Source organism: Pipistrellus kuhlii, unplaced genomic scaffold (genome assembly GCF_014108245.1).
Source record: "Pipistrellus kuhlii isolate mPipKuh1 unplaced genomic scaffold, mPipKuh1.p scaffold_m20_p_9, whole genome shotgun sequence".
NCBI classification, from domain to species: Eukaryota; Metazoa; Chordata; class Mammalia; order Chiroptera; family Vespertilionidae; genus Pipistrellus; species Pipistrellus kuhlii.
The window spans coordinates 17,551,075-17,569,566 of record NW_023425595.1 but is presented as its reverse complement, the minus strand read 5'-3'; the positions used below and the strand labels follow the sequence as shown (position 1 = coordinate 17,569,566).

Below are 18,492 nucleotides of genomic sequence, written 5' to 3'. Positions count from 1 at the left end.
CATCCATCTAAGAATCTAGGTAAATTATCAGATGTTCAACAGTTAACTGATCTGTCTGTATCTGTACATAGCAGTGCGAGCATACATATGAGGACTGGAAGACAAAATAGCTTCTGAAAATCAAGATGCTCTTTGAGAGCAATGCAGGTGTCAGGGGTAGAAGAGGACTCTAAAACAGTTTCTTTAAAAGGAATGCAGACCCTGATGGATCTTTGGCTATATTTTAGTAGGGTCAAAGGTGACTAGCATCCACATGATAGTGTAAATAAATGCTTGCTATTTAGAGGGGTGCTTTTGGAAATTAGCATTAATTGAAATTTGAAACTAAACTTATAAAATTATGTTATAAAATATAAAACAGATTTTTTTATTTTTTAAAAATATATTTTATTGATTTTTTTACAGAGAGGAAGAGAGAGGGATAAAGAGTTAGAAACATCTATGAGAGAGAATCATTGATCAGCTGCCTCTTGCACACCCCCTACTGGGGATATTCCCGCAACCAAGGTACACGCCCTTGACAGAAATTGAACCTGGGACCTTCCAGTCTGTAGGCCGATGCTCTATCCACTGAGCCAAACAGGTTTTGGCAAAACAGATTTTAAATATAAGGCCAAAAAAGCTCCATATTTTTCATGATTAATCTAATATTTCCACATTTTAATTGAATAGAAGTAAGTCTTTTAGACTGCAGATTCTACTCAAATCATCTAAATATATTATATCTCATATCTTTAAGGACTTTTTGTGAACAAAAAATAGAGAAATGAAATGCTGCTTGCATATTTAAAGGAATTCTTAATATTTGATCACTTCTTAACAATAAAACTATATTTCTTTCCTCAGAATAAAAGCTTGAAAAACAAACTCTTGTCGGGAAATAAGCTGTGTGGCATCCGTGCAGAAGAGGTGAGTAAACTTTCTCTTCTAGCTTCAACTGGATAGAAACAATATCAGTGCTAGACTTTTTAAAACTAGACATCTTGTGACCTTTTCCCCTTCTCACATAAGTCCAAACATTGGAATAAGTAAAGAAAACTTGATATAAATTGAATGTTTTAACATTGCATAACCAAAGAAAACAAACAAAAAGACACATGCATTTCTTAGGGAGGAAAGTTATCCTGCTTAATCCAGGTTTAACTAAAATCAATTTCTATACTACTGATCTCTCAAATATACCTATATTTTATGATACCTGATTTAATATAGAATATGTAGGGTATAGTAATAATTCTTAATGATATTAGTGAGATAGTAGAGATAGTATCAGTAGAAGTGGATTATTTACACCTCAAGGATAGGAGACAGGAGGCACCTAGTTAGTTGGTTTCTCCAAGAAGCTCACACAAAAGATGGGATGAGTTATGCAAGGATTTTTTAATGGAAACATCTGTGAATAATAAGAAACATGCATCAGAGTCTTCATACCATGATGTAGAGGCCATGCCTGTGAAGGAATGGGGAGGGAAAAGCAGTTTGAGAACAATGGCTTGCATATGTTAAAAGTTGACCCCTTCACCCAAAACACTCTAGACATAAGGCACAGAGCTGGTGTTATACCTCTATCATTTCTTAAATATTGCAGCCAAAACCACTTTCTATTATTATTACCTTCTAAAACAACAGACAGAAAAGATTGCCTAGTGACTCATAGTCACTGCTTTGAAGGAGTGCAACTAGGAAGTAGTGACACGTATCTCATTGTTCCTTATTTGCCAAAATTAGGTCACTTGCCTTGTCAATTTGAAAGGAAAATGAAAAGTGTTATTAGGGCCTAATCAGTTTGGCTCAGTGGATAAAGCATCAGCCAGTGGCCTGATGGGTCCCGGGTTCAGGGGCAGATGCTTCAGTTGCTGGCTTGATCCTTATGAGGATTGCAGGCTCCATCCATCCCTGTGAGTGTTTCTCTCACATTGATGTTTTTTTTCTCTCTGTGTCTCTCCTTCTGCACTATCTCTAAAAGCCAGTCAATGAAAGAGAAACACCACATGACCTCACTCATTTATGAATAATAAAGAACATTATAAACTGAAGAACCAAAATATATAGAGACAGTAAAGCAACAAACAGACTGTCAAATTACAGCAGGGAGGGTAGGGGGATCTGGGGTAGATAAGAGATCAACCGAAGGACTTGTATAAATGCATATAAGTACAACCAATGGACACAAAACTCTGGGAAGGGAGGGCATGTATGGGGGGGGGGCAATGGTATATGTACAAAGATAATAATTTAATTAAAAAAATAAAAAAATAAAAAAAATCAATGGGAAAGAAAAAGAAAAAATAAAGTGACATTAGGTTGGTAGTCATGTGCCCCAATGGGATTGGGATTTCTTTCATTAAATAAAATGAAAACACTCCTTGATGGACATGTAAAAGTCTTTATTATAAACACTAAGGTTAAAGTCTAACATGCAATTCAATAATCCAGTTTATGCCATTACAGTAACATTGTATATAAAATTAATATATTTTTCAATACATGGAAATTACAGGTTGATGCCCTCTAAAACAAAAATTCAAACCTACTGGCTTGTAGTATTTCTTTCATTGTATTCTTCTATTTGAATGGAGATCAACTATTATATTGTTTATATTTTCTACATTTCTAAAAATATTACATACTCGAGGCTCGGTGCACAAAATTAATGCATGGGGTGGGGTCCCCTCAGCCTGGACCTTCTCCAGTCCTGGACCCCTGGGATTGGTCCAAAACTGGAAGTCAGACATCCCTCTCACAATCTAGAACTGCTGGCTTTTAACTGCTCATCTGTCTGCCTGTATGATTGCCCCTAACTTCTCCCCACACCAGCCTGATTTCCCCTAAGTGCCTGCTGGCTTTTAACTGCTCACCTGTCTGTCTGCCTTATCGCCCCCAATTACTTCCCTTGCTGGCCTGGTTGCCCCACACAGCCTGCTGTTTGTTGCTACTGTGAGGTCATTGTGACCAATATGCATATTACTCTTTTGTTATTTCTTAATAATACTTATGGATGGTAAGCAAAAGAACAGTTTTGAATAAGGAATATGTGTATTAAAGCTATATTATACAATGGCTGGCATGTTCTTATGGTCTCTATAATACTCACATACATGAAAGAGAGATGGTTCCTAGGAGAAGGTATCCATAGAACTTAGAAGCAATCAATAACAGCCTAGGCCTAGTTGTAGATATGTTTTAGCTCCTTGGTTCAAAAATGATTAATTTATTTTAAATATATTATTACTTAATATAATATTTCTGAATTTTTATTTATGATTTATTAGATATTTTATACTTTAGTATCACACAATGTTAAAATAAATTGAATATATTCATTATGATTTATACATTTACCCTATCTCTTTCTCCATGGACCCAATTTAAAGTTTAAGTTTGAGTTATAAAGGAGGTATATATTTTGTCAGAATAATTTGTCTTCAATATAAATAGAAATATTTATTGTTTGTTTCAGTACTACCACCAATAAAATAGAAGAATAATGACTTTTATTAATGTTTTCTAGATCAGTGATCCTAAATGTTTGGTATTCATATATGAATAAAATGTCCAAGTCCTATTGACACCTTTAGATTGCTAATATTTCAATTTTCCACAGAAGAATATAAAAAATAATGGAAGCTGCTGCTGCACGTATCATGTACCACCATATCATCATTGCTATTACTTCATGAAGGAAATGATATTTGAACATAAATTGTTGGAAAGAAAGATCTCAGACTAAACAATAGTCTCTAAAAGGGAAAAAATAAACCTAGTTAAAATGTCCTACCATGGACAATGCCTTCTGTCTTTATCACCTTCATTATCTTCTTTTTATTACAACTACTAGTAGCCCTGTACATGAATCCCTGAGCCAGTAGCTCGCTGCTGACCTCCTGTAGCTTATTGCCCACTGCCCCGCCCCCATGTAGCTCCCTCCATCCCTCTCCACCCCAGCTTTCTGCCCTGCCCCCTCCTGTAGCTCTCTGCTGCCTGCTTGTAGTTTGCTGTCCGATCCCCCGGCAGATCCATGATCCAATCATTATGTAGTTGGTTGTTACACTTCATGATGGAATGGGTCATTAGCATGTCCTCTCTTATTATATAGGATAATAATCATAATTATCATCATTTTAACAACCTTAACTTTTGCTGTGGACTTGTGAAAACTTCATGACTCCTAGGCAACAACATTTAGAATTACATTTAAAATCATTAACATAGTTAAAATAATATTACTAAAATCCCCAATGTAGTAATATCTGAACTGTTTGAAAAGTTTAATTTTAATTTTCAAAAATGATGCCAACAAGGTAAGAGAAAACAGTTAGTCAACTGGGTTTCATATCAATATACATTACAAAATAAAGATGGAATCATTCAAAATGTATTTATTCTTATTTTTATTCTTATTTTCCATATTCTCATTAGATGCTTAGATTTGATTTTGCTTTTTAACTACTGTAAATCAGAAGAAGACTGGAATAGGCAGATGCAGAGAAATGATAAGTGACTGTAATGAAAAATTCTAAAATGATATTTTTAAATAACTATAATGAGGCTCAGGAATCTAGATGTTCCTGTTCATTTAGTATAGAAAAATACATGTAGGTTTTTATTATAGTTCATGAATGAATTACTGCATAATGCAAAATTGATATTTTAATAATGAATCCAAGTTATGAAGAAAAGTTTAAATTATATTCTGAGCAATCAGTATAAGTATGCAATAAGAAATGGATTGCCGAAATGGTTAAACTGATTCATTTCTAATTCTTAAAATATAGAGTATAATAGAAGTGAAGTTGGGGAAAAAAAAAAAGCACATTGTATGGAGTGCTAATCTCTCATTCCCCATTGATATTGGTCAACATTAGTTTAGATAAAAAATGAAAGCACCCTAGCTTGTTTGGCTCAGAGGATAGCGCATCAGTCTGAAGGGTCCCAAGGTTCAATTCCAGTCAGGGGCATGTACCTGACTTGCAGGCTCAATTCCCAGCCCCAGTAGAGGCATGTGCAGGAGGCAACCAATCAATGTGTCTCTCTCACATCAATGTTTCTCTTTCTGTGTGTCTCTCCCTTCCTTTAAAAATATCTTCAGAGGGAAGAACATTAACAACAACAACAACAAAATCAAAGTATGTTTTCCTCAGAGACTGTCCTGGCTATCAATGAGTCCTGGATAGCAGATTGCAACTGCAGGGAGAAAATGATACTTGATCATATATACATAGTTGAGAAAGATAACAGAAGTAGTCCTTTGCTAATATCAATGGCACAAAATTAAGGATACTCATGAAAACCAGGAAATGTCTTAGAAATAAAGTTCAAGTAACAAAAGAAAAATGCTGTGTCTAAAATATAATTATTTTGGGTCACTTAGGAATCTTTATGAGAGATTCCAGCAGCAGAGTTGTAGTAAATGTAGACCTAAGGTAGAAGCATAAATTCAAGGGGGTGAGGACTCACTCAGGTGTAAGTTTCATTCTTAAGGGTCAGTACCAACCAGGTATGCACAAGATGGCTCTTTGTCTTCTAATGCATCCTGTCTTACATTTTACTTTCATTATCATATCAAGAAAAAGAGAATGCCTTTTTGTGGAGATGGAACCTTACTAGGTTTTAAGTAAGCACAAATCCTTGCTGCTTCTGAGGACAGGCAGTCCTCAGGCTAAGTGGGACTCAATATACATTGTTTCGTGTCATGTTGCCATCTCACATTTATTTATAAAAAGAAAAAGTTCCATCATTCTGATGTATGTACATATGTGCTTTATGTTTTTTATTATTTCTTTACCACAAGTATAGGTCAGGAATTGTTATCTTTCTTTTACATTTTTTTTTACTGTTTTCCTTCATTACTGTTGTATATGTGCTCCATGTGAGTGATGTAGGTGCTCATGCTGGTGGGTTCCCACTTACAGCGAAAATTGTGTTACCTTGCACTGTAGGAACAATCTGCGAGGTAACCTGAGGATCTACTGTATAGAGTTTATTTATTTATTTATAATATATTTTATTGATTTTTTACAGAGAGGAAGGAAGAGAGATAGAGAGCTAGAAAGGTTGATGAGAGAGAAACATTGACCAGCTGCCTATTGAACACCCCCTACCGGGGATGTGCCCGCAACCAATGTACATGCCCTTGACCAGAATCGAACCTGGGATCTTTCAGTCCACAGAGCGATGTTCTACCACTGAGTCAAACCGGCTTTGGCCTACTGTATAGAGTTTAATTGCATAATTCTGAATTGTTAATGTCAAATTCTCTCTTGCTTCCTGTTCCTCATATATTCTCTCTCTCTCTCTCTCTCTCTCTCTCTCTCTCTCTCTCTCTCTCTCCCTCCCTCCCTCCCTCCCTCCCTCCTTCCCTCCCTCTGTCTCTCTTCCTTCCTATTTCTCTTCCTCTCTTCTTCCTCAATCCCTCCTTCTCTTTTTCCTTCCTTTCTTATTTCTTTCCATTTCATTTTGTTTTATTTTTATTTTTGTTCTCTCTTATCTGCTTCCTTATTTAATAGATCACAAAATTCAGATGGCTCACAATAAGGATGTCAGATGTCTATGGAAAACTGAGTTTCTAATATTAGAACCTTACATTTACAACACTTTCAATTTTATACTGTAATTAGTGGTACTTCCAGCATTGGATACAAATTTAGAGATTATAGCACTATTATAACACAGTCTTCCATTTTTCAAACTCCACTACCTTGCATGTTTAGAAATGTTCTGAATATAATAGGTTAAATCACAGTACACTATAGTTGGTTCAGTGGAAGACTCATGCCTTCAATATATGCTTGGAAAATTATAAGATTTAAAATATTAGTGGACTTTATTAAGGAGGACGTTATATCAGCAGAATTTACTGGGATAGAATACGATTAGGGTATTGTTTTTATTATGTACTGTGACCAGCTACTTTTAAAATTGAATTTCATTGAGATATAATTTACATAGAGATTATTCCATTTAAGTATAAGGTTTTAATGGGTTGGATCATTGTATATATTCAAGAAATAGAACATTTGCATTTCTCCCATAATTCCCTTTGGCTATTTTATAATCTCTACTACCAATCCCCAACATAGGGCAACTACTAACATGATTGGGTTCCCTATCCTTTTGTTTGCATTTTTGTAGATTATCATATAAATGTATTATACAAAACATACCTTCTGATGTCTGGATTCTTTCACATACTTCATATAATGCATTTGAGATCACCTACATTACTACATGTTATGGCCCTTAATTTATTCTTAAAGTCGGTATTTTAATATTTCATTTCATGGAGGTACCATAATTTAGTGTTAATCAGTTTATGCACATGAACTGATTATGAAAAAGATACTATAAACATATATGTATACATTATATATTCTTTTGGGTAAACACCTATAAATAATTGATCTATAATGTAGAATGTGTATGTTTAACTTTATAGGAAGCTGTCAACATTGTTTTCCAAAGTGACTGTACTATTTTATATTCCCACTCAACTATTTTTTCAATTATCTTTTTTCCCTGTGACTATTATAATCTATTTGTTTCTGTTATATATATTTTTACTGAAGAATCAACACCAATAATCTTAGATGTAGAGAGACAAATGACTGAGGTTCTTAAGTTGGAATGTTTGAAATTGGGTCTACCCTGGAAAAACAGGAAGCATATTCATTATCTGTGCTTTATTGCTAGAATAGTATATTCCAATGTGTTAGCCAAACATATACCTTCTGAGAGAGATTCCTGTTATAAGCACTATTACATTTGTAATGGTTCTCTTAAAAAGCCTGTTCTTCTAAAGGGCAAAGTCTCTTCACCTCCTGTCATACCAGCTTGCTGTCTTCTCCTTGGACATATGTCAAATTCAAATTTGGTTGTCAATTTAAACTTATCCATATTTAATCTTACCTTAATAAATAATTGAAACAAGCCTTCAAAACTGAGGCATGGAATTGAAGAGATATACTTAGCATCAAAATTAGATGTGGGGCATGCCTGGGTGACTGGAATTCTTTGCCAGGGGGAACAGTAAGCCACTTTCTTTAAGGATTACCTGTTAATATGTTTCCTCTGAGCAGGCTTTGGTTTTCTCTTCCTGCCTAGAAAAGCTAGATGACCAACTCCCAAAGTGAAGGCTAAGCTTTCCTCTTTCATTTCCAAAGTCTTTGGACTCTTTCGCTTGGCTGAAAAATTCCTTTTGTAAAGTTTGAAGAAATACTAATCATCAAGTTGAAACATATAAATGAATTTAAGGCACTAATTCATGTTTCTTCTCTTACAGTCAAAAAAAATTCAAGCCCAGCTGAAGGAGCTTCGTTATGGGAAGAAGGATTTATTATTTAAGGTGAGCATCTTTCTCCCTTTCCCTCTCCAACTTGGTAGCCCAGTGTGTAAATTATTTAAAATATGACTTAGCTTAAATTCCCAGATTTTCACAATAATTAGAGTTGTATTTGACTGCATTTAATTAATGGAGATAAATCATATAAGGTTTCCTGGTACTTACTTAATCAAAGGCAGGCATCATTACAAAGTATTGACCCTAAATTACTTTAATTTAGCATTGAATAATATTGTCTGCTGGAATATTTACATTAGGGAGAGAATACATTAAGTTTCCTAAAATGAGTTCATTGGTAACCTACAATACATTCCTAACTTTCAGAGATCCCGCATAAATCACTGTTATCAAGAATCTTCATATTTTATCATTGTCGATAGATTTTAGCTATTGATACTTTTCTTTACAAGACTATCAAGTCAAGACCTCTACCTCGTTAGATATCTACCACAAACTGTGGATGTTATAGACTGAATAATTCCCCACCCCAAGGATATAAACTTGGTAATCTCTGGAACTTGGTAATGTGCTCTATAAAGGCAAAGGCAACTTTGAAAGTATGATTAAGTTAACAATTTTGAGATGGGAAGATTACCCCAAATTACCCAGTTGGATCCTAAATATAATCACACAAGTCTTCATAAGAGTGACATAAAAAGGCATAAATAAGAAGAAAGTTATGTGACCAGAAGCTGGGGGAAGAAAAGACAATGAGAAGGATTTCCATCCTTTGGCCTCTGAAAAGAGCTAGCTCTGCCAGCACTTTGGTTTAATCCATAAAATTCCTTTCAGATTTCTGACTTCCAGAACTCTATGAGAATACATTTGTGTTGTTTTAAGCCACATGTTGTAATGTAGTTTGTTATATCAGCAAACTACTACAGATAAGTTATTTTTGTCTGTTAAGCATGGGAAATAAGAGGCAGGTGCTTTTCATTGCACTGCTTATGATGCATTTTCATTGCCAAATCCAGTAGAAAATGGGGTATTTGGCTCATAGGAGTAGGAATAATAATTTGTTTTAATAAATAATAAGGGCAAATTACTTTACATGTAATATTGCTTTTTTTAAATGTTTTTAGGAGATTTATCAGCCCAATCTACAAATGTAAGGTTTAAAGAGAGATAATTTCTAATTTTATTTAATAGTTGGAAAATCCTGCAGGTTGTTGTTGTTTTTCTGTTGTTTTTTTGTTTGTTTTGTTTTGGTTTTTAGTAGTTTATTTTTTCTGAAAACAGTAAGAAATGACTTATCTCTCCTCTTCACTTTTGGCTTAGAGTCATGGGAAAATGTTCCTTTCATGCCAACCAATATTTATGAAATACTTATTATATGTGAGACACATTGTGCCACTTGTTCTTCTATAAATATGCTCTCTACCATTCCTTTGACCACATTTGTAATAGGACATTCCCAGTACACCAGGAAAACTGTTAATTAATTCTCCTTAATGCTTACCAATCCCAACTTCTCAGCACTCTTCTCCTTGTACATAGTGAATTGACAAAAGTATGAAACACAAGGCGTTTGCCTAACATTAATCTTTCAGTCCAAGACCCTTGAGCTCCGAATATCTTAACTCTTACATTCAGCTTGGCCTTGGCTTTTTGCAGTCATCAAGAATAAATAATTAAAATAGAAAAAAAAGAATATATGTATGTTTTCATTTGCAAAGAACTTTCTAGTTCTCTATGAATTGGTTTAACTTAAAATCATGAACATAATAAAACATTCAACTACCTAGAGCTAACAAGTTTTAGGTATTAGGCCGACAGAAATATGAAGCTTTTAAGTCTTTTAAATTTAGTTTCTCAACTAGAAGAGTTATAGAGAGAAAAATTGGGAGAAAAGAATGAGGAGACCTGATAATTTTCAGCGATCTACTTTTTTATAATATTTTAGTTGTGAATATGGATTCATAACTCCTCAACTTTCAGAAATGACCAAAATGAGGACTCTTTGAAAATCTTTGCTTTGGAAATGAAACATTACATGTAAGCCTTGTTACCTATTTCATGCCACGTTGGGAGGAGCTTGCATTTTAAATCAAGTGAATTGGGTATGAATAGACCATAAGATTGCATAAATTAGAATGCTCTGTTTATACCCTTCCCAAAAAGGGTTTAACAAAAATATTTTTATATTTTAATAACTAAAATAACAAGAGGTCTTGAAGCATGAGGATTTTATAACTGGTCCAGGAGCTAAGCAAAAGTCAACAAGGCCCCAGATTTTCTCATTTGTTTGTTCACATGTCATGATCCTCAGTTTACTAACTTGTTCTAAGCTTTGAGTCCTCATTGTATTATGATAGTGACTAAACATCTATGTATATGCTGCCTTCATCCAACTGTGTACAAAGTCAGAGAAGGGGCAGGGTCACTTGTTCTTCAGGGTCATAATTTTTATAAAGAAGAAAGAAAAATTAAGAATTCTTCCCAAAGTTTTTTATATATCCTTGCAGAGTGAGACCTTAGTATTTTCAGCCTTTTTTTTTTTTTTTTTTTGTGTGTGTGTGTGTGTGTGTGTGTGTGTGTGTGTGTGTGAAAGATTGCTTCGTTTTTGCTATAAAGTAAAAAAAAAGGGGGGGTTACTAATGGGGAAGCAACTAACAGTTTCTGCTACAATGTACTCATCCACTCATCTTGATAGCAGTAAGCTCTTCTGATTTGTCTACTACTGTGTCCACAGAGTACATTTCAGTCTTACATAAACATATTTTATGTTTACATTGATTACCAGGATAGTACAAAAGGATATATGCAGCCCTAAAGAGTATTTGACCATAGAAATTAACCCATACTTCTTTAAATCTCAGCACACAGCTTTGGCTGGTTTTCTCAGTGGTTAGAACATCTGCCCAATTCCCTTTCAAGCACAATAAATACCAACAGATGCACTGGTTTCTATAGGTTTTAATGCTTCTATTTTCAGCCCACATAAAAATAAATATAAATTTTTAATGCGAGACATCTGTTTCTTCTGAGCATGCTGCAAGTTCCACATGTGTTTCTGATCAGAACTCACCTTAGGTTTTAAATGATAGATTATAAACCATGGCCTGTATTAGAGTCAAATTTGAACATGTTGGAAGTATTCCCGAGGATCAAACCACATCCTCAAATTAAAGTATAGAACAATTACACTAGTTTTTCTATTCTAGACATGATTTTTTTAATGTATAATAGAAAAAGAGTGAAGAAAACATACTATGATTTCTCATTATACAATTTTTAGATGCCTTGTTTTTCATAGTTATCTTAATCATGATGCCAACTATTAATTCAGAAAACAGCAAGTTATTGTTTTCCTTTTAATACTTTTTTTTGGCAAAATAAAATTAAATGTTCTCCTTTGTGGTGGCAAGAGACCTTTCAGATACATATTTGTGAATTGATTTATTTGACTTCTATTGTTATCGGTGGAAGTAGGGCATCCCTTTCCCCACTAAGTACTAGAGGTGGGGTCCTTACCGTAGCTCAAGAAAAAGAACTTTCTGAGACTCAGACAGAAAAATGAGTAATTTTTACTTGCGTGGAATTACATCTCTGTGTTTCCAAAGGCCCCATTTCTCTTAATCCAGTCCTGCAAGAAATGCAAGTGAGGATTCAGGAGAGCTAAAAGCAAAGACAGTGTCCAGAGTTTCTGTTCCATGTTGGCATTGGACTCAGTTTACTCTCAGGCGAGTTGAAGGCCATTAGCTCATTGTATGGGGTCCAAGAGAGCCTAGAGCCAAGAGAGCCAAAGGAGCGACCTCCTTTGTTTAGGGGGCTTAATCGCAAGGAACAACAATTGGACTCATTAATCAACAGGGTGGCAAACCGTGTCTTGTGAACCACAGTTTGCCAACCACTGGTTTAGGGGATTAGATATCTTAAATCTTCCACCTCTTGCAGTGGCCATGCCTACTCTGGCCAATGACCTGTTCTCAGGTGTGACTGAGACACAGTACATTCCCTATTTTTATTAGACTTTACTGGGCATGTGTCTATTCTCTTCCATTATTCACTCCCTTTCCTCAGGGATCTGAGGGAATGGAATGGGGCTCCCTGCAAAGTATAAAATGTTAGTTTCCTGGCAAAGCTGCACAAACAAAATATACCTTTTGGGCTTCCCTTTGCTCCTTTGCTGTTATTAATAACTAGGTTAATTACAATGGTATCACTATCATTGCTGTTACTCTGTTACTATTTTGTTAACCTATGCATGATAAAAAAGTTTGTTAACCTATGCATGATAAAAAAAAGCCAATTATTTTCAAATATAATTGCATAGAAAGCTGCTAAAACAGACAAATTTAGAGGATTATTTTAAAAAATGAGATTTCTCGAGGAGTAAGGGGGAAAGATCAACCAAAGGACTTGTATGCATGCATATAAGCCTAACCAATGGACACAGACACCAGGGGTTGAGGGCATGAGTTGAGAGGACAATTGGGGTAAGGACACATATGTAATACCTTAATAAAGAAAAATATTATAAAAAATTACATATATTCAAACTGTATGTTAAAACTTATGAAAGATCCTCTGAAATTAAACATATGATATAGAAACTTAAAAAAAAAGACACACAATACTTTTAAAAAATAGTAATTTTTTCTATGAAAACAACAACAAAAAAGAGATTTCTCTATGGTTTGCAAAAGCAAGAGCAGAAACCCTAATTACTACACCCTGGGAGGCAACACTACCACTTCAATTGCTGTTCCTAATGTGTCTCTTACAGAAAATTTTAAGCTATCTTAGTCTATACCTACCATTGTTGTTTGAACTGAAAAAAGCCCATTTAAGGAACAAGTATAATCAAGATGTTACACAAATTTTCAATGACATAGAACCTTCACATTAGAAGGGTCCCATAACACATTTGATTCCAATCTCTAACATGATATTGACTAATCTCCCTGACAGCAATTCCCCGATTGTAGATATTCAGTGAGTAAGGTGTTGAACCATTCCAGTGTAGATTTTTCCTTTTTACAAAATTCTGAACATTTGCAAATTGGATTCTCACTGCCCACTGTGGTTGATTTTTTATATGCCAGGCTCATATCTCTAATGCTAGCTTCCCCATAGTCTTCCTTTTTGGGTTCCTTATTTATACTTTGACTCTATCTGACTTTTCTATTCTCTGTGTCCACTCTTCTAAAGAAAGAAAATTTGAGTCCATGATGTAATTAATGTTCACTCCCAGGAATATCATGGTTTTAATCCAAGGATGGAACTCAATTTATTGCTAATGGTGAAGTAAACTGGAGAGGTGAAGTGGGGTATAATATTTGAATAGGTAACAAAACCATTTCAGTACTCTAAACTCATGCTACTTAGCCAGAAGCCAAAATTTAGTCACCAACACATAATTTTCCATTTTCTTCTCTAGTTTAGAATTACTTTGAATACAACACGACAAGTGTTTTATAATAACTTCACCTACAACTCTTGGGGCAATGATCAGTTGAGGGGAGGCTCAAAGATCAATAAACCTGGAGACAAGCTTTATGGAAGTGTGATATAGTGTTTAGATACTGAAGGCATTGCACCAAAGACTACAGACACTTGCTAGATACTCAGTAAATATCTGTAAAAACGAAGGAAAGAGTCAATGAGCAAGTGAGAAATGCTGTCTTTATTGAGAACACAGTTTAGTCATATGTAGGGCAGTTTGGACATGCATCTCTACTTAATAAATCATTGTAGAATGTGCTTGAGTATATGATGCATGTGGAGGAAAGAAAGAAGAGAAATTGGGAAGACGGGATGTGTCAGATCATGAGGAGTACTAATGGTGTTGTTAATAATTTGTAGAGAAAAGTATCAATCCTATATAATAAAGAGGTAATATGAAAATTGACCCTCACATCCTCGTGTCACAAGATGGCTGCCCCCACAATGTCAGAAGATGGCTGTCAGGAGAAGGCAGTTGGGGACAACCAGGCTGGCAGGGGAAGGCAGTTGGGGGCAATAGGGCTGGCACAGGAGCAGTGAGGTGTCAATCATGTTGGCAGGAAGCAGTTAGGGGGCAATCAGGCTGGCAGTCAGGTGAGTTGTTAGGAGCCAGCAGTCCCAGATTGTGAAAGGAATGTTGTATTTAGATAAGAGGAATATCTTTGAAGGGGCCCCAGATTAGAGAGGGTACAGGCTGGGCTAAGGGACAACCCTCCAGTGCATGAATTTCATGCACTGGGCCTCTAGTATTTTTATAAATAGTGCTTCTCTTTGTTGGTGAGGGAAGGTTCAAGCTCGTGCTGCTTTGTATATGGAGATCAGCTTCCCTCTCTGATTTGTTCTTCTCCACCCACTGGGCCTCATCTTTCCAGTGAGGTAGGTACCAGCAACAATTTAATATCATGCAGGTACTTCTGACTGTTCAGGAGGCTCACAGGTTCTGGTTCTGTTTGTTTTTTACGTCTTTTGACGTTAAGGTAAATAAAAGACAAAAAGTGAGAAAAAAGGTGGCTGATGATATAAAGATATTATACTCAGAAAATAAATCCCCCAAAATACATCACAATATAATATTTTCATATTTCATTTTAATAAGTAATTTAACGAGACTGGAAAGTGTATTGCTATTTAATGGAGTATAAAACTTTTCTCATTTAAAATCATCTCCCAGGCTGTAAAAGAAGCGTCAGAATGGAATATTCTGAGTTAAAAAAAGGGGGGGGAGGGGAGCTTTTGGATTTGTCTTACCTATTTGGGCATTTATTGAGCCTGTGTTTTATTCAGAACTGGACTCACCATCTTCATCTCCAACCCATATAAAGGGGCAGGATTTTGCAGCATTTAACATCAGATACTCTGGCTACTGACCTCTGTCAATTTCAATTTAGATTCGGAGATGAGTAAACATTTCTCTTTTTTCTCATCTATAAAATGAGAATACTATGAGCTTCTACACCATACAGTTATTTTGAGAATCTAATGAGCTGATACAAATAGATCATCAACTAATGATACTGTCTGGCACATATTGATTGCACAAATATTAGCTATTACTATTCCATAATGTTTTTAAATTACATTCTTTTGATCATAATATTGATAACCAAGTGTTTTGAGCTCTAAAAGAAACTTGGGTAAAATCCAGGCTCTTCCTACTCTTAGCTGAATTGCATAACCTTTCTGAGCTATTTTCCCAACTACAAAATATATATCATCACTACACTATAGAAATGGTGTGTGTATAGCTAGGGGGTGTGAATCAGCCACCTAGTAGGCTCTTGGCAAATGCTGGTTGTCTTAATGTATTTTTGAAATACATGCAGATAGAAATAGAAGGATAAACTCATTCCTCTTTTTCATGTTGCTCACAGGCAAGACTGAGAAAGGATTGAGAGGAGCTGTTGTATTTAGATAAGAGGGACGTAAGTGGAATCCACAGGGTATATTTCACTGGGCACAAATATCCTCTCATTATCTCAAGGAAAATGTGGGAAGTCAATTTCTTCCCAGCATTCATATATAAAGGTGCTGTGGCACCCTGAGGTGTTGGCTCTCGATGCATTGTATTTCATAACTCTACCAAGCTTCTCTCACACCATGGTTGTGTTTTACACTTCTTAATGCTAATAGGATTTTCCAAAACAGTGGAAGGATTTTCATTTATAATTTTGCAGATTATATCGTTTTTGATTTTGAAGTTTTACCTGGTTGAGAGAAAAGTATATTAAGCATAAACTTTAGTTGCACAAACATCAAAAAGAAAAACTAGCCTCCAAGTTAGAACTAACCAGCTGGGGTTAAGCAGAAATTAATGCATTAAACAGATGTTTCTCAAACAACTTTCATGTGTCACACTGTGTTGGATGCAGTTTATATAGCAATAAATAATTCAAATGTAACACTTTCTATAGGGAGGTTAAGGTTATTTCAGATAGATGGAGATTTTTGTGTATTGCCTAATGTTCAATATTTCAAACCACCATTATTTAAGAAAACATTTAATTTATTAATTTATTTATTCAACCATCCATTCATCCATTAATTCATTTAAAAATCAGTTGTATTGAGGTATAATTTTCCTTCAGTAGAATTTATCATTTTAATCCTTATACACACACATATTTATACTGTGTAACTGTCAACATGATCAGACATTATTATTGCTATAATTTGAAAAAGTTAATGTGACCCCTTTGCAGTCTATCTCCTCTCCCCACCCCAAACCAATAGAAATTATTATGGATAGACCTACCGTTAGTGCCCATCATGCTCATATCTATATTTATTCAATTTTTTTTTTAATTTTTACTACTCTGCTGTAGAAAACAATGAGTGTCAATTCTCTTTAAATCTGTGCAGTTGAAATCTTATGTTCTTTGCAAGCTGGAAACCACATTGTAGTATTAATTTCCAGATGCTACTGGCAAGAAACACATTTCCCTAAATAGACTCCTAGTTGCCATTTCCAGAGATTAGCGATATAATTGGATGTCAAAACACATCCTTTCTGTGTCTTTCTCCACTCCTCCATGCTGTTTTCATAATAGGAAAACCTAAAAGCAATGAGGCAGGTGATCTTACTTATCTAATTCTGGAATTCAAAAAGCCTACAATAAGAGGCGAAGAAATGTTGCCAACATGACTGCACATTTATTTATAACCACACAGAAAAGTGATTGTAAAATAATTCTTCTAAATATTGCTCTACATCTTCACATTCTCTGTGTCAATTCAGGCACTCCATTTCCAAATTATTGGCAGAGCTCCCAGACTTCAGTCTTCCCTTCTTCAAGCTATATTCCACCCTGTCAAAAGAAGGGTTGTCTGTTCAAGTTTTGAATTTGCCCATTATTCCACTTCTAAATCCATCATTACCTATACATTTCCTACAGGACCTTCTCTGACCTCCTTAGCATGGCTTGCAAGGCTCATCCCTTCAGTCTCATCGTCACTGAACACTGAACCATTGAAGACTTGCATTTCTTGTAGTTTTCCATTTCTTATATCTATGTTTTCTTCCACTAATGAGTCTTTCCAGCCTTTTTTCACTTGATTAATTCTTAATAATGTTTTAATTGCCTGCAGAGCTTATCATCCTGAAAGCCTGCCTCTCCGCTTGGGCATAAACCTGTATTCCATTATGCCTGGGCTGGCAGTGAGGACGAACAGAGATTTCTTTCAAAATAATACCTCAGCTCTATAAGTCAGCATGCCTGGGAAATTAGCATCTGGTCTTCTTAGCTTGACCTTCTTTATAACCTCTACCTTATGAGTAACTGGAGTGGAAAGTTGGGAGACGAGGGTGATCAGTCCTTAACACCCTTATCATACACAGAACAGAATATTTGCCAATAGCCCTAAGTGAAATAAGAAGCACTGTTTGCCTGACCCTGATTGGGTGAAACCATAGCCATGGACTGAGAGCTTGGGGGGAGAGAGGGTGGGAAACCCTATCTTCTTGGCTTCACTATCCTCAAGTAGAACACTCAGAGTAAAGTTTCCATCACACAGAACTGGGTAGGAGTAGGAGGGAGTGGTTACTATTCTTAACAAGATTTAATAGGTTTTTCTAATGAATATTTATTTCAGTTCTGTATGCCCTTAGGACAATTTCCAGTGACTTTTAGTGACTTAAAAAGAAATAATTTTAGCCAACTAAATGATTGCTTCCCTGAAGAAAATGTCACTGAGCTCCTTGCACTGCTACTCTATAAAACTTGCCCAATTATTACGCAAGTTTAAAACTAGAGTTCTGGTGCTGCAGCTTCCCAGAAACCTTTCTTGATTCCCTAAGACCATCCTCTCTTTCTATACATTATATTGGCATTGTCTTTTTATGTCTCTGTTCTCCTCTAGTTTAATTTTTTCAAAGTTCTTCCCTAGCTATCTATCCCATCAATCCTTACTTCATCTCCAAAATGCAATTAAGGTCCATACTCATTAGCAATATCTCCTCTTTTTTCACTCTTGAGTCTAAAAAACATTCTTCTTTGCTTTGTGAGAAACCTTTGTATATCTCTGTTTTAGTGCTGACTATACTACATTTAAACTGCACATTTTTTCACCTCAATAGTGTCTATAAACTCCTTACTTACAGGCCAGCACTAGACACATAGTAAATACTTATGAGTTTATTCAACACAAGCATATTGAGAGTAAATTATGTGCCAAATACTTTTCAAGGTATTAAGAATGCAAAGGTGTAC

At 35.3% G+C, this 18,492-nt stretch overlaps 1 protein-coding gene across 1 annotated transcript in view; it reads left to right on the top strand.

The window, feature by feature from the left end:
• LUZP2 (leucine zipper protein 2) overlaps positions 1-18,492 on the top strand; it is a 278,267-nt gene that overhangs the window by 216,570 nt on the left and 43,205 nt on the right. The window contains 2 exon segments of the mRNA XM_045577714.1: positions 847-909; positions 8,279-8,341. Coding sequence (XP_045433670.1) covers positions 847-909; positions 8,279-8,341 — 126 coding nt within the window.